This window comes from Phalacrocorax carbo, chromosome 12 (genome assembly GCF_963921805.1).
Source record: "Phalacrocorax carbo chromosome 12, bPhaCar2.1, whole genome shotgun sequence".
Taxonomy (NCBI): Eukaryota; Metazoa; Chordata; class Aves; order Suliformes; family Phalacrocoracidae; genus Phalacrocorax; species Phalacrocorax carbo.
This window is the reverse complement of record NC_087524.1, coordinates 7,796,135-7,811,534: the sequence shown is the minus strand read 5'-3', so window position 1 is coordinate 7,811,534 and position 15,400 is coordinate 7,796,135. Positions and strand designations below refer to the sequence as shown.

Sequence of the window (15,400 nt, the reverse complement as noted above, 5' to 3'; positions counted from 1 at the left end):
ATGGGTTAGGTTGGAACAGACCTTTGAAGGTTATGTGCTCCAACTTTATACTCGGCACAGTGTCATGGTTTTAGCTGGGAAAAAGTTAATCTTCCTTCCTTGTAGCTGGCATAGTGCTGTGTTTTGGACTTAGTACGAAAATAATGTTGATAACACACTGATGTTTTAGTTGTTGCTGGGTAGTGCTTGTACTAGTCAAGGACTTTCCTAGCTTCCCATGCTCTGCCGGGTGCACAAGAAGCCGGGGGTGGGGGGGCACAGCCAAGACAGCTGATCCAAAGTGGCCAAAGGGATATTCCATACCATATGACATCATGCCCAGTATATTAACTGGGGGGAGCTGGCCAGGGGACGCAGCAATCGTGGCTCAGGAATCGGCAGCATTGGTTGGCAGGTGGTGAGCAGTTCATTACTTGTGGTTTGGTTTTTTTTTTCCCCCGGGCTTCATTTCTCTCTCTCTCTCTCTCTCTCTCTCATTATTTTCCCTTTTGTTATCTCTATCCCAGCTAAAACCATGACAGCCAGTTAGGCCAGTTTGCACAGAGCTGTGTTCAGGCAAGATTAGAATAACTCCAAGGATGGAGATCGCACAGCCTCCCTGAGCAGTCCGTTCCAGTATTGGAAGAATTTAGGAAGAACCTCCTTCACTGCAAACTGACTGACTTTATTTCACAGCCAAACTTAAGATCTTGGAGCAGTCTTGTTTTGTGGCTCTTCATTTATGACTGAAGTTTATGCTGAGAGTGGAGGCCACCAAACAAGGAAAAAAATAGGTGCTATCCAGTGAGAACTGCAGTCTGCTCCTTCAGCAAGGCTAAGGTATCACACATGGGCTAGCCTCAAAGCAGCCACAGCTTTCAAACGCTAATGAACAAAAGTAATCAAGAACAACATATGGCAGACCTATTGCTTTCTGAGTTTAGAAGGGAATGTCTGCCTCAGACAAGCTCATCTCAAAAGTCCATAAAAAGTTAATGTCAAGCTCAGATTCCAAAGCAAACAATGTTGCAAAATTATAAGGAGGACATTAAATAATTACAAAAAAGTATAAGTAAAAACAATTGACCTTTGTTCATGTACACTGCCCTGCTTAAGAGGCTCCCTGGTTAAGCCTTTTCAGACACCCCATGAAGGACATTATATAACGTATATCATATTTATACCCCCCTGTCAGCAGCAAGAGCTTTACATTAATTAACACAACACACAACCTTCTGGAAGAAGGATCCAGCTAAAAGTCCTCATCCAAAGTGTGGGCAACTTCACGAGTTTGTTTAGAATACAAGGCATTTATCCTGTGCTCAAAGCACTTACCAGCTACATTTTCTATAGTGGATAGAAGCAGATTTTCACAGTACCTAAAGCCATCACTGAAATTCAGTGTTATGAAGTTTGAAATCATCCTTCCCTTGGCCACAAAGGTTGCATTACTTTCCATCCCACACAGACTCAGAAACTTTCCATAATCCAACTAATGAGAAGAAAAATGTCACTGTAATTAACACACAAAGCGATGATCTAATTAATCACTAAAGCTGCAACATGAAAAAGCTTTTGGGCTTTCAAAGTCTTCTAGCAAAGTCAGGCAAAAGGATTGCCAGGAAGCTTTTAAGGTCATTCCACTTTCAGCCACCATCAAAATATGACATGTTTGAAACCATGCTTTTATTTCCTATCAAACAGGACTCCACTGCAGCAGGATGATGCCTTTAACACATCACAGACCTCCTACTCAAGACTCCCTGCCGAGTAGCACCCAAGTTCTCACCTTTTGGGCTCATGGCAGTATCGTCTCAAGCCTGGTAGGCAAACTAAAGCTTTAGGCAATCATTATGTTGATACTTAACAGCAAGAACAGTTTGCAAAAACCACCCTGTACCATGGCAGCACAAGCAAAAGAACATGTGCCTAGACCTCTGCAAAGAGTCACATCAGTGACCACTGTGACAGCGGACATAAAATTCAAAACCACTTTCCAGCTTATTAGCCTAGAACTGGTATAACAGGCCAATGCTGCTAAGAGACCGTCCTGTTGTCCCTGACACCGAGCTGCTTGTACACACACCCTCTACAGGGCTGACACAACCACTCACCTATCTATATGCATCGAAGGCTCGAGAGCTCACCCAGGCTAAAGCACATTGTTGCGCTCTTTTTTTGCCTTCCTAGATAGTTTTGTCCAGGTCCCCAGTCTCCCCCTTTACATGCAGCTGCACAATGCAGGCTGCCACCCACAGGCGAGGTGGCAGGAATGAATGACAGGTGAATCCTCCTGCTCAGCAACACTGTCAGTTTATACCTGCTCCAAGCGATCACAGAAGCACAGGATGAGGAAGCACACTGGGGCAGTTTTGCCAGAGTAACATCCTTCCACTAAACCCTTATCAGCATGAGATACAAGAATCTGATACCCATCACACATTAATTCTTCATGAGATCACTGTTACCTTAATCTGGTTGGCTTCGATAGCCGAGAAACAGCCAAGCGCATGGGCATTTCTGACTGCCGAACCTTTACAGTTAGCATCCCTTGGGACAGGCACAAGAAATCTGGCCTCAAAGCTAAGGCAGAAATTGCTACCTCACAAGCATTACACCATCGTTTTCTCAATTATCCTTCTAGCTCTAAGTTAGAAAAAGATTTTAAAGAATAAAAAAAGGTAATAACTGAAGTTTGCATTCTGGGATTCCCAAACAGGGACTTTCTCCCAAACGTCCCAGAACTTCAGCCAATTTAATTCAAACCATCTGAACCTCTGAAGTCTCTTATGGTCTCTAACTGGACAGATATTAGAGTCCAAAATATTTTCATGTTAAGACAGACAAAGACAGAAAATCACAACTCACTCACACTCCCTTTTTCCCCTCAAGGAAGCATTTTACTTTTACCTTGGCCTTGGCCATACCAACCGGTATTTACTGATGGTTGTGAAACTAGCCCCTGTGCTGGTAGGGCGACACAACCTTCTCTGCCTTCAGTGGGAAGAGCTCCTAAAAACCAAGCATTTTAACTTTGAAAGCTAGGATGTGTGCTTCTTCTAATGAGTAAAGTGTTACAAACAAGACTGCCCTCTTCTCACAGTTCCCTGGGAACTGAGCTCCAGAATCTGGTGCAATCTTCAGACAGACTGCAGGTCTGCAGTCATGTTAACAATGTATTATCCTTGCTTTCAGTTCAAGATGAGGTAGGTACTTCATTACCTTAATGAGCAGATGTACTTAATAAGCAGGTACTTTGTCAATTTAGTCCTAAAGGAAGAATTAAGAGAATAGAACATTTACATTTCTAGAGCAAAACCAAATTTTAGGTCCCCCACTAATATAAGATAATAAGAAATACTTGTTACTGGATCTTGAAAAGCTTTTTTTTTTTCTTTTATAAGTACACTTCCCACAGCCCCCAGACCTTCAGAGGGAATAATAATTCTGGCTGCTGCTGTGAGCAACAGTTTTCTTTTAAACAGAAAGAGCAAAACAGCATTACACTACATCATTTTTCAAGGGATAAAGGTGTTATTTAAGCTCACAATGATTTTTACATTGTTTGGGTTATGAAGAAAGCTGCTTAATGTTCTCCCTCCATTGAAGCAAAGCTTGAAAGCTAGATTTGAGACCAGTGGAGATCAGTCTCTCTTATATTTACGCAAAGAATAAGAACAGCATGGGCAAAGTCTTGACAAGCTATGAACAGCTGGTTCAAACTGTGCTTCAATCATGTTCCAGTAGGGCCAGTTCTTGGGGCCAAGAGAATCTGGTTGCAGAGGCTATTAGTGTCTTGCTTCCTGGCTGCATTAGAGCTACCAACAAAGATGATGTCTGTAAGGTTGAAATCTACCAATTAGGAATTGGACTCAGGCCAGCCACAGTACCAGAGAAATAATTAAGATTGTTCTCGTAAACAGGATGAAACAATACAACCGTTCAAAGCGAGAAACCAGCAGACCTTTACGGATTTTGTGCTGCACAAAAATCCTGTGATGCGATGTTTACAAGACTGCATCCTAGCTTTGCAGCATATGCCTTAAGGTATTACTGAGTTCATACATAACTTGCCTGTGCCCAGCAAGGGGATTCAAGACCAACATATCTGCAAACAAGTCAGAAAAATAACTTCTGACCAATAAATATTATGTCCACTTCCGAAATAAACCAAAACCACTCCCAATGCTAACATATATTCTCCACTATTTTTATTATTTCTACACAGAAAGGTATTTGGCAAGAAAAATACGAAATAATTTCTTGCCTGGTGCCACACTTCTTCAGACCAAGCAGTGCAAAGTCACTCACATAAATCAAACAGGAGACCACTTCTCTACTGACTGTTCTCCCAAAGCTCCAGATCCTGAATTCACAGGCACAAAAGCAGAAATATATGTGCCAAACATTGCATTTCCAAAGCTGAAGAAAACTTTGCTAGCAGCTTAACAAATTCCATCTTACAAACCCCAATCTGTGCCCATGAATCCCGTAAATGAGATCTGCAGACACAAATTTGCCTATTCACAGGGCAGTTGCATTTGATACAGAGTAGATGAAACCTGGGTTGCAATGCTTCAGTAATAGACATAACTTTTCTCAGCAAACTTTAAGTAGCCTAGAGATCCTGGCTAACCTTCCAAAATGTTCAGATCTCAAGGAAGAAATGTTTCCAACAAAATGGCCAGGAAGATGAAGGTACACAAGTGGGTAAACTCTGCAGTGAGATGTTCACCTTGAGAATCACATGAACCGAGACATTTGCTGAACTTTAGGAAGAGCCTGCCAAACAGCACCTGTGCTGCAGAAGAGTTTCCTTTCTGCCCAGCAAACAATCCTCCCTTGAACAGGCGCCTCACCTCTACGCAATCGTTACAGAGCAGCTGAAATACAGAACTGGATCTTTTTGCAAGTTCCATCTTAAAAGGCCAACCTGTTGACTTCATGACATAAGGAAAGGAGATCCAAGTGGTCGATACAACTGCAGACATTGGAAAGAAGTTAAGAAAGCCAACTAAGCATGGCTGCCATCCTGGGAATAAGTCACTTCTATTTCAAGTTCATTCCCACCCCAATCCAAAAAGCATTGCTTACTATGAGGATGAAATTTTAGAGAGAAAGTGATCCTTGCAGCATGGCTTTCAAGTGCAATGAAGAAAGCAAGTAGTGGTACGGCCCCTCAGATAGAGGCATTTCTTTACCATACAAACAGCTTTCTCAAAATCAGCATCAGCTCTAGAAGCCTTAAGTCACCACAAAAAAAAAAGACATCCAAAGAAATTAATCCTCCCAGAAACCCAATGCAAAAAAAAAGTTCATTAAAGAGAAAACAGGCTTGACACTGTCAGAGTGCATTTCAGTCGCTGCTGCCTGGGAAGGGAAGTTACATGCAGAAGGAAGGAGGGTGACCTGGGATGCACCTGATGCGCTGAACCACACTGCTGTGTTAGTGGAACTGGTCCATACAACACCACCCAACTGACAGATTTGCTCTCTGGATTTGGGCCAGCGGCAGAGACAACACTCAATTAAGCCACTGCATGAATGAGAAAGAATGAAGGAAAATTATAGCAGAATGAAATTGGCTACGGCTCTGTAAGAGAAGCACACCAAGATGAATCAGCTAGTAAATAAAGAGCAATAACTGAAAACTAACACTGCTGCCTCAATAAGAAGTCAGATAATGTAAAAGAAATGAAATGCTGAAGTTACACGACTAAAGAAAAACCCTAAATGTTAATAAAAATACTGGAAGCATGGGTGTAGTGCCATGAAAAGATGAAACAATGCACCCTGAGATAGGAGTGCTTCTTTCTCTTTTACTCTTCTGTTAAGATGTTGCTGGTCACAGTGGCCTGGAAGTGAGGTCTTTCCCTTTCATTCCACCTGCTTCCTCTGTTCAGGTGCCAGCTAATGCCAGAATCTGCTCACATCAGAATCTGTCGCTCCTAGCAAATGAACTTTCCCTACCAGAACACTCTAAGGTCAGGTGGAACACAAGCAGTGATAGCAGATGAATTCTGAGTAACCAAGCTCTGCTGTAACCACTGTGGCATGTCAGGAGCTGCTCTGCTGTGCCAGAATCCCTACGTAACAAGAAACACATCAAGTGGCAAGAAGGGTCTAACAACTTTGCTCCTTCATTGAGGAGCAAAGCAATTACAGGTCACTAGAAAAGATCTAGAACCAAGCCAGAATCCTTATCTAGAATCCACTATCAGTTTTTCAGCATCATAATTTTTTCAGGCTACCACCTGAAAACTGTGATGAACTAATTCTTCAAATAGCTTATGTGTGTAACGCTTGGAAGTTTTCTTACAGTGTTTTAGCAACTATTTGATCCCTAATCCTGGCAAAATTATGTTAGGATGTTAGAGTACCAATAAAACACATTTATGAGTTTCTCTTTGAGTTTTGTCGCTTTTTTAATTAAAAACAAAAAGCTGACTCTCTTGTACTAGCCTGTGATCCGAGATCAGCCAGGCTGATTAGCAGTGACAGCATGTCAGAGGTCATTACCATTAAACACACCTTAGTGAACAATTCAAGGGAGCTGTTATTCTACCAGTGGTAGCCCTCACAAGCGGGTCTAACCCACTGGGAACAAACTCTAGGATTACTCCAGGCTAGCCTGCATGCCGGGGCATGCTCTGCTGCTCAGGAGGGCCGGCCCGAGCCAAGCAGTTCTACATGGTCTGTCAGTCCCAGGGGTTACGTACGCACCCTGCTGCTGGAGGGAGTAACACCTTGGCATCCTTAGCCAACCCTCGTGGCTCATCTCGGAGAAGGTGGAAACAAGCATCTTGGTTTTTTCAGCTTGCAAATTATGGCTTTAGATTAGCACATTTTCAAAGGCAAGATATTTGTGTGTGCGCTTTTTATATATGTAAGTATACACGTGTGTAATTACTTACGTATATATATTTATAAATAAGCAGATATCTATATATACATATATGGAGACACACATGTATATGTGCATATATAAAAAATATACAGACATCCATATTTTTTATATAGGCACATAGATTTTTCTTGACCTTTTATTTTCATAAACAGGCTTTAAGCTTGCCCTCCCTTTTTCATTCTCTTACTCATTCTGGCAAGAAACATGCGTGTCCATTATGTCTGTAGAGCAAGGGAGAGGGAAGGAGGGAAGCATGTATGTATATCATAAAAATATGGTTTTTTTACAGTCTCAGCTGATGGCAATCCATAGGCCTCTGCTCTATACAGAAGCACTTGTCTATCAGCAGGTCCCTTTTCACACATCCTACATAAATGCTACAGCCATCCATTACAACATGATGAAGTCAGCAGCATTTAGCTCTTCTCTCCCCATGAACAGATGCTAAATTTCTTGCTGTAAAGCAGAACAATGCTGAAGGTACTAACGTGGACTGCTTGCAGTCATTCACTTTCTATATCTAATCACAAATATCGCAATATATCTATCACAGATATCTAGCGGAGCCGCCTCCTCTGTCAAGGTTTTCAGTAAGAGCAGTTCTGTGGAGTGCTGGTAATTTAACATGAGCTATATCTTCAGAGCAGGGATGCCAGCTATCCTACAACAAACAAGCACAGTCCAATTTGGCCTTCTTTCACCTAAGTGAAATTGTAAATGCTCCTTCAGAGTGTTCCTGCCCAGATTGGCAGCAAGCATAACCATTTTATACACGTCCATGCGATGCTCTAAGTGCTCCTCCCAAATCCCCGATCTCTCCTTTAGGGCCCCAAAAGCAGCCTTGGGAGAAGCAGCACCTCCTGTACAAAGGAAGAACACCACACAGGGTGGCTCATATGGAACAAAAGTAGCTGCAAGACGGAAGAGTGAATGAAAGCAGCCAAGTGAGGATTGCAGCGCATGATACAACAGCACATGAAACACCTTTAAAAGACAAAAAATCCTATCGCCTAGTTCCACACTACAAAAACTTTCTCTCTGCTTGTTAAAAGTGTTTCAGTGAGAAAAATAAAATTACTTTAAAAATGATGATGGGATTGAATTTGAGACAATGGGGAAATTAAGTCTATTAATCATTGAGTTAATCTATTTATTCACCTTGGAAAAAATCCTGATCAGGAGAAAGCCTATTAAAAGAATACAGGGATTCAGCTGCCACCTTCCTCGCTGAGTAAGCAATCAGAACATGCCCCTTTGAACCCTGAGTTAATAAAACTCTCATTAAATGCAAACCTGCACAATGTTATCTTAAAAAGGCTCATTAGCTTAAAAAAAATTACTTGTCTCAAAATGTGCTTATTTCCTCATAGGTGAGAAGGTGAGTTTTCAAACCACTAACTGCTGCAGCTTCTTATTTCAACCCCATCAGCACTGCAGCTATATCTTGCAGTCCATCATGTCTCAATTATTTATGTAAACCACAGAGACAAATCCACAGATACAAGTTATAATCACTGTTATGGGATAGGACAGCAATAGGGATCACTCATTCCAGTATAACATGTATGATTTCAGCTAGAGAAGGCTATTATTATTCTGCCTTCTTCAAATTTTCATTTTCGTTAGGTTGGACAGAAATTATGAATTGTCTGTAAAAAGGAAAGGTATGGAGACAAGGTATGAATAGCCTTCCCATCTTTCAGTACTCAAAAAAAGAACACTCGTGACTGCTCTTTCCACTGGAGTAAGGACTAGAAAAATCAGATAATCAGCAACAACAAAACCCAATCAGACTGTCTAGTGGAGAATAGAGTCCAGCTAAAAAGTACAGTTAATACCATAATAGGATACACAAAGTGGGATTTCTCTCTGTGGCTGAATTTAAACAAGAATGTGTCAAAGATTCTCTAGGTATTACTCATACTGACTCTGTATTAAAGCAACTAATCAGATGACCTTGCCAATCCAGCGCTGTGGGGTACAAGCAGGACTGGTTTATGTGTCTCCCCAACGGTTACTCCTGTAACATAAATGCATTGCACCCCTGAAAACAAGGTACACAAGTCGCCACACCTCTCCTGGCAGAAATACACATAAGATTGTACACTAGGATTTAAGATGCTTGTTAAAGCCTACCACATGCATGCACACACAGATGTTTTTACATTTGTAATCTTTCCCTCCAAAAGCCTTAGGGTAAATGACAATTTTTATTTATTCACTTTTAAATGGGTGTTATAATGAGGTGAAGATATAAACCAAAGGGTGACTTTGCACCGCACTGTTAGAGCAAAAAGCAGGTAAACATTGCTCATAAAAACTTTCCAGAATGATGGAAGAAGCTGAGGGAAAAATCCAAATGTGAGGTGGATTCCTCTAAATTTATTCCCTTTATGGCAAAGGCATCCAAATAAGAAACTGTATACTAAGACTACTCTTAGGGGAAACCAAAGGGGCACAAACAAACAGGCAATCCAGACAAGGAGGAACTAAGCCAGGTTCAACCCAGTATGTCCTTGTCAATGCATAAGATAATTACACCTTATGAAAATATTGTCATTCATCAACATACTGCGTTTCTCCAATACAGCTATGAACCTGACAGCCCTAAAGGGTTTTTATTCTCCTCAAGCATCCTCTCTCTTCGTGTTTCTCTTTGGTGATTTGGGCTTGCAACATCTCCAGGACTCTGCAACACAGAGCCAGAAGTGTGCCATGCACAAGGCTTCAGTTTGCACTCCTGGTCCAACACCAGAAGAAAACATGTGACCTTAGTATTAAGGGTCTTCCTAGAAACCTTGCTGCAGAAGTGGGACAGCCAACAGACCAGGACAGAATGGTCTTTCCCAGACTGCAGAAAGCTTCAGACCTTGGAAGGCTCAAGGCATTCTTCAAAGAATTATCCTCTCATCCTTCTGCTGCATGATCTGCAACTTTCAAACGTCCACGTTCAATCTCTAGTCCAAAAAGGAGTATTACATTATCACAGGCCCTTCACTTCACAGAATCCCAGGTTGGAAGGGACCTCAGGGATGATCTAGTCCAACCCTTTCCAGGAAGGGCACAGTCTAGACAAGACAGCCCAGCACCCTGTCCAGCCAAATCTTAAATAGCTGCACATAAAATTCAACTACCTCTTGAAGTACCGGCTTCTGAAGTACCAGGTTATATATTAGTCGAGCTTCTCATGTGAAATCAGCCGCATATAGGACACTTCTTGACTAGCTTCAAGACCATTCATCCCCCCTACACCCTTAGCACAACTTGTACTTTTGCGCCTCTGGTTCCTATGTCAGGGCCATAACTTGCTTAATCCCTCCTCCTCACTTTTCACAGATTTCCCTGTACTGTGATAAGTCTTTTGAAACTTTCTAAAGCATATTCTCTCTCTCTCTCTCTCTCTCTCAAAAAAAAGGCATCTAGCCACCACTTTCACAGTGTGATGTTTCAGTCACCTTCACAAAAGCACAGCACCTTCAGATTTCTCCAGCTTCCAACAACTGGCTGCTCTGAAATCTATACAGTTAAAGAACTTTCCAAATGTAAAATTTTTACCATGAGAAGAGAACAAACAAGTAGAAGAAACACCCATGCCCTCACTTTTTTTTTAAGAGGAAATGGGATAAGTCAAACAGACTAACTTCTCTGAAGTCTAATTCCTCTCCAGGCCTTGAATCATCTCTGATTTAAACCCGTCTAATTTCACATAATGAAAAGCCATGAAAGTCTTTCATGAAAACTTCTAAAGCTAGTGAAAGACCACATGAAATTTCAACATACATGAGCAGTTGGGTGGAGCAGAGAAAAGCTTCCAAAAGTCTAGAAGAGAAACATGCCAGAGATTTCACTGGTTCCAGAGAGCGCCATGCACTGATCATGTCTGACACAGGCTGTCCGGGGAGGGGTATCACAGTCCCAGTTTTTTGCCACTTCTCCCAATTGCACGCTGATCTTTACAAGAGCAGCTGCTAAGCCAACAGGAACTGAGCCAATGTAAAATTTTGGTTGCACAAACCAGAGGTGAGCATAACCCCTCTGCAATGACTTGCTTTTGTTAATCTCTTCCCAGTTTAGACTTTTCTCCCTGGGTATACAGAGAATTCCCAGGGCAGACACTTTGAGTTACAGTAAATGACATTAATTTGCCAACAACTATCTGTTCTGCTGCTTTGCTCCGAGTACATTATCTGCCCACAAGCGTTCATTTATGTCTATTTACAAAAAATAAGGGTAGTAGCAAAATAAATCTTCTGGAACCATACTTGATGTTATTGAGGTTACAGGCTTAGTAAGGGAACCTTTAAGTTGGTTTATAGACACATAAGATGTATATTGACTTGAAAGATGCCCTCTGAGAGTTGTCTTACGCAACCTCTTTCATAGTAAGGAAAATGACAAGTACTAGCAATGTAGCAGCACTGAGCTACTTGGTGCTGCATAGACACCAAGTGTTTGGGGTGAGCAGGGAAGTGAGGGACAGGTATTTTTTTCAGTATAAATACTATCTTCTATGGGTTTTCTGCAAGCAGAGAAAAATGCTACATTCTCTCTCTCAACATTCTTCCATTTTCCAGTCAATCAGATCCATGAGCCTCGTGCCCAGTACCCAGCTTGATCAGTACTAGCTGCTTCAGAAGCAAGGAAAAATAAATTATTGCTCTCATTAAGGAATACAGCACAGAAGCACTCCCAGATATTCCTTATCCTTACAAGTAGAACTAATTTCTGTCCTTGAACAGGAGGAAGAGGTTGAAGAGAATACTGAAATGTCCTTAAACAATCAGTTTTAAACACACACAAAAATCTTGCAATGTGAAAAGAGGCCTCGAATCTGCTTATTACAGCTGGCTTATAGTCCCCTTCATAGCTTCACAGAATTGCAATAGAATCACGCAACAGAAATCCATTAGGTCCACAATTGTTCTGCCAGCACAGCATTGCTCCCTACCGTATAACTCCTCCCAAGAATGCTGTGAGGATTAATTCATTACAGCTTGTGCTATGCTTTGAAAGCACTCAGTCTACAGAAGAGCCAAGAGAATTATTAGAAAGAGGACAAACCCTGGTGATCCTCTCTTTATCCCAGTGGGCCCTGTTTAGAGCAGCAATTTAGCCCAACAAAGAGAACAAATTCAAAACCAAATTCAGTACAACAAATATGAAAGTGTCATGATAAGAATGCAGTCACATAGGACACAAGAATCTCTAAAATGGTTATTAACTTCTACTCCTTACCTAATATTGACTAATGCATGGGTCACCTTGCTTGCAGGCTCCTTCCATTGGCCAGCATTGGTAGAAAGCCTTAGAACTGAAAGGAAAAGACAGTTAACAGTGCTGGCACAGAACTGGCAATTTTATAATCCAGAATGTCAAAAAGTTCTGCTTTGGTGAGGTGGCAGTCTGGAAACCACATCAAAACAAAGGTAATCTTTGAGGCAGAAGCTCCCTTCAAAGTCCACCTAGGAAACGTAAGGAACATGGAAGAGGTGAGCAGAACATGATAATGACCAGGAGACAGGAAGAAGATGGAATAGAAGAGCCTAGGTCCTCCTAACTGCTTTCATCACCAGATATTAAAGTTAATTTCCCCCAGAAACAGGACAGTGTCCCAAGTCTATGATACCTTTATTCCACTGTTCTCCTCAGGCTCCTATTTACGCAAGGTTCCATCTGAGCTGGACTACATCCTCTGATTTGAACCCTACCGAGCAGTGATGGATTCTTTACTTCCCTGTTTATCTGGGATTACAGAGAGGGATTACACACCAGCCTAGGGAAAAACACTCCCTGTAGGAATGAGGGCGTTGTTCTCTTACACAGATGGTCTCTGACAGACTTAGGAGCAGGTCTGAAAACATTCTGCAACAGGAAGAACTTAGAGGAAATCAAAATCTTTTCTGCTAGAGCACCCAAAGTATTTATTTAGGTCAGAATATGTAGTATTTCTATGGTGGCAGTTACCAGCACATCTCTTGGTAAGTACCAAAACAATAACAGATCCTGTAGTGCATTTTTTGATTAATTTTCCATATTGCCTGAATAGAAGGCAATTTTCTATGAATTTGTGTATACAGGGTTTTCTGGAAGTACAATTCCACAAGAAGGGTTCACCTTCAACTTAGAAGTGAAGGAACAGCACATTGTCAGAATTTAGGATCATCTAGAAACACGGATGCTACAAGTGAATCTCTAAGCACAGCAGCTGCACACTCAGGCCTATTACTGTATGAGAGAAGCTTTCAGTCCTGCAAATATGGATGAAGTTCAGATTCAGGACAAGAAAAATATATAAATAAAAACCAAGGCAACTAGACTTCACCTCCACTCCCAATGCAGAAAGTTTGAGCCACATTAACAGGAAAACAAAAGAATAAAGTAGCTTTCTCATCTGTGCCAACAGATGTTCCACGGCTAGGGGACAGAAGGGTGACTGTAGTCCCAGTGAGATGGATTGACAAGCCAAGGGAAGCTGTCAGGACACCTGGCTAACCTGTGGCTTTCATCACCTTGAGACAGTGACGCTTTGTTTCCTAGTGCTACCATCACATGTCATCTGCAGAAAAAAAGAAGCCAGCTCTGAGTAACATTATTTTGTCAAACAGTAGGTACTGCACTTGAATATCTGAAGTAATATATCACCCAGTTTCCATTCAAGCATTTACAGCATTAAGTTGAAGGGGTTTGCTCTGTGGAGCAGGATGGAAACATTCATGTGACAAATGAATTGTTTCAACAGGTCAGATGTGCCTATTGCAGCCCAAGTGAGTAAGTACTTGAGTGCATTATTCTTCCATTCCACTTTCCTTCAGCTTCCACAGGGAACAGGTTTGAAAAATTACTGGCTAGTAAAAGCACCTCATCTTACTAGCTGCGATTCTTGGGAGTAGGGAATGGGTTAGCAAAAAATCTGTGCGCTCAGCGGCACAAAAATGGCCAAGTGATCCCATATGTAATGGATGAAAACTGCAGGAAGTTTGTATGAAAGGGCAGTTCATTTTTGCTTCCAATTGCAAGGAGTATCAGCTACTTTTATTTAGGTGAGGATAGTTCCCTCCCAAGTCAAGAGAGTACTGTGGCCAACTGTCTCTCCCACTGCCCTTTAACTCCCCTCATTTGCTTATATGAACTCCTGTTGTTCATTGGGTGATGACGTGGGTGAGAAGGGAGGCAGGGGGTGAGGGAAGAAAGGTTCTTCTAGAACAAAGCAAACAAAGAACAGCTGTATTCTTTTCTTCACAGCTTCAAGCGTGCAGGTACTACAGCAGCACTGCTGCAGCTACCCTTGGCTCCTGTGTATAACTCTGGCTGATTGTGCCTCCATGCATTCCTTGCTCTCCTTTGTTCCTCTTTTCCCTGCTGGGTGTCACTTGGTGGCATTCCAGCACGCCTCTCTTTGAAGGATGGCAGCTTCTCTCTGCTTTGCCAGTAGGCACATTCTTCAGTCCAGTGATTCACTTGTCATTGCAAGCAGGTTTGTGAGGGCTGTTTTCTTGCTTTGTTTTGGCAATGAGCGCAGTAGATGTGGTCTGTCTAGCACAGCAAGCTCCTTCTTACAAGCTTCTCAAATTCTCTTCCAAATTCTTATTTGCACTGAGTGCTCCTCTGTGCTGGCTCGTTCTGCAGAACATACCTGTGCTCTGACTTCAAACTGTCAAATGTGATAGATGCAAACTACACGAAGATGCATGAAATACCACATACCTAGAAGTTTGTATTTCCAACAACAGTAAGTGGCTGCTAGAGAGGCAGTGGGTCTGTTGCTATTTTTTTTCCAAAACAGACAAAAAAATGTGTCCCTTTAATAAGTTTATCCCTCTCTCAGTTCTTAATTTACTAAACATGTCCTGGTACACAAAACATGTCCGCTCACCAAGACACACATCAGCAGCAGGTGGACAGAAAACATCTGACACAAACATCCCTCCACCACCCCCCTTCACTTCTAGTCACCAGTGTTCCTGACCAGTCAAGGGGTACCCACCCATAGAATAAAGGTTGTCAAAATTCTGATGCATCCTAATTATTTCATAATACAGCTCATCATAGCTGCTGGGAGTGGGGAGGAAGGTATCTCCATAAGTGATGAACATGTTGAACAGGTTCACGACCTATACAGGGAAGTGAAGAGAAGTTACAACAGGAATATTTACACAAAGTCTACTCTGCAATAAAAACAATACAAACTATGACCAAAACCTTCAAAGAAATAACTCGCAGTTGCACTACATAATATTACATTACTTCATTGCTTTATCTATTACTTTCCTTATAGTACAGAAGAGACAGACAAGAAGCTTAAATACTATCGTATAAAGGCCAGGACAACAGGTTTCTATTATTTTGTATACAAAGGGCCACAGAACAAGAAAAAAGCATTACCAAATCTGGAAAATTAAACTAAGTCTTTCCTCACACAGGCTTGTTCATTTTAATGAGCAGACCCTACAAGTCAGTCCAAATACTGCCCTTTCCAAACATCTAGCAAAACAAACCACAACAATATTCCTCAGC

The 15,400-nt window shown here is 41.7% G+C and overlaps 1 protein-coding gene across 4 annotated transcripts in view; it reads right to left on the bottom strand.

Annotated features, from left to right (window-relative positions):
- ARMH3 (armadillo like helical domain containing 3) overlaps positions 1-15,400 on the bottom strand; it is a 127,434-nt gene that overhangs the window by 57,095 nt on the left and 54,939 nt on the right. For all 4 annotated transcript variants that reach the window (XM_064463986.1, XM_064463987.1, XM_064463988.1 and 1 more), the window contains 2 exons: positions 14,871-14,997; positions 12,122-12,197 (listed from right to left, as the gene is read on the bottom strand). In XM_064463986.1, coding sequence (XP_064320056.1) covers positions 12,122-12,197; positions 14,871-14,997 — 203 coding nt within the window. The remainder of the gene's footprint in view (positions 1-12,121; positions 12,198-14,870; positions 14,998-15,400) is intronic.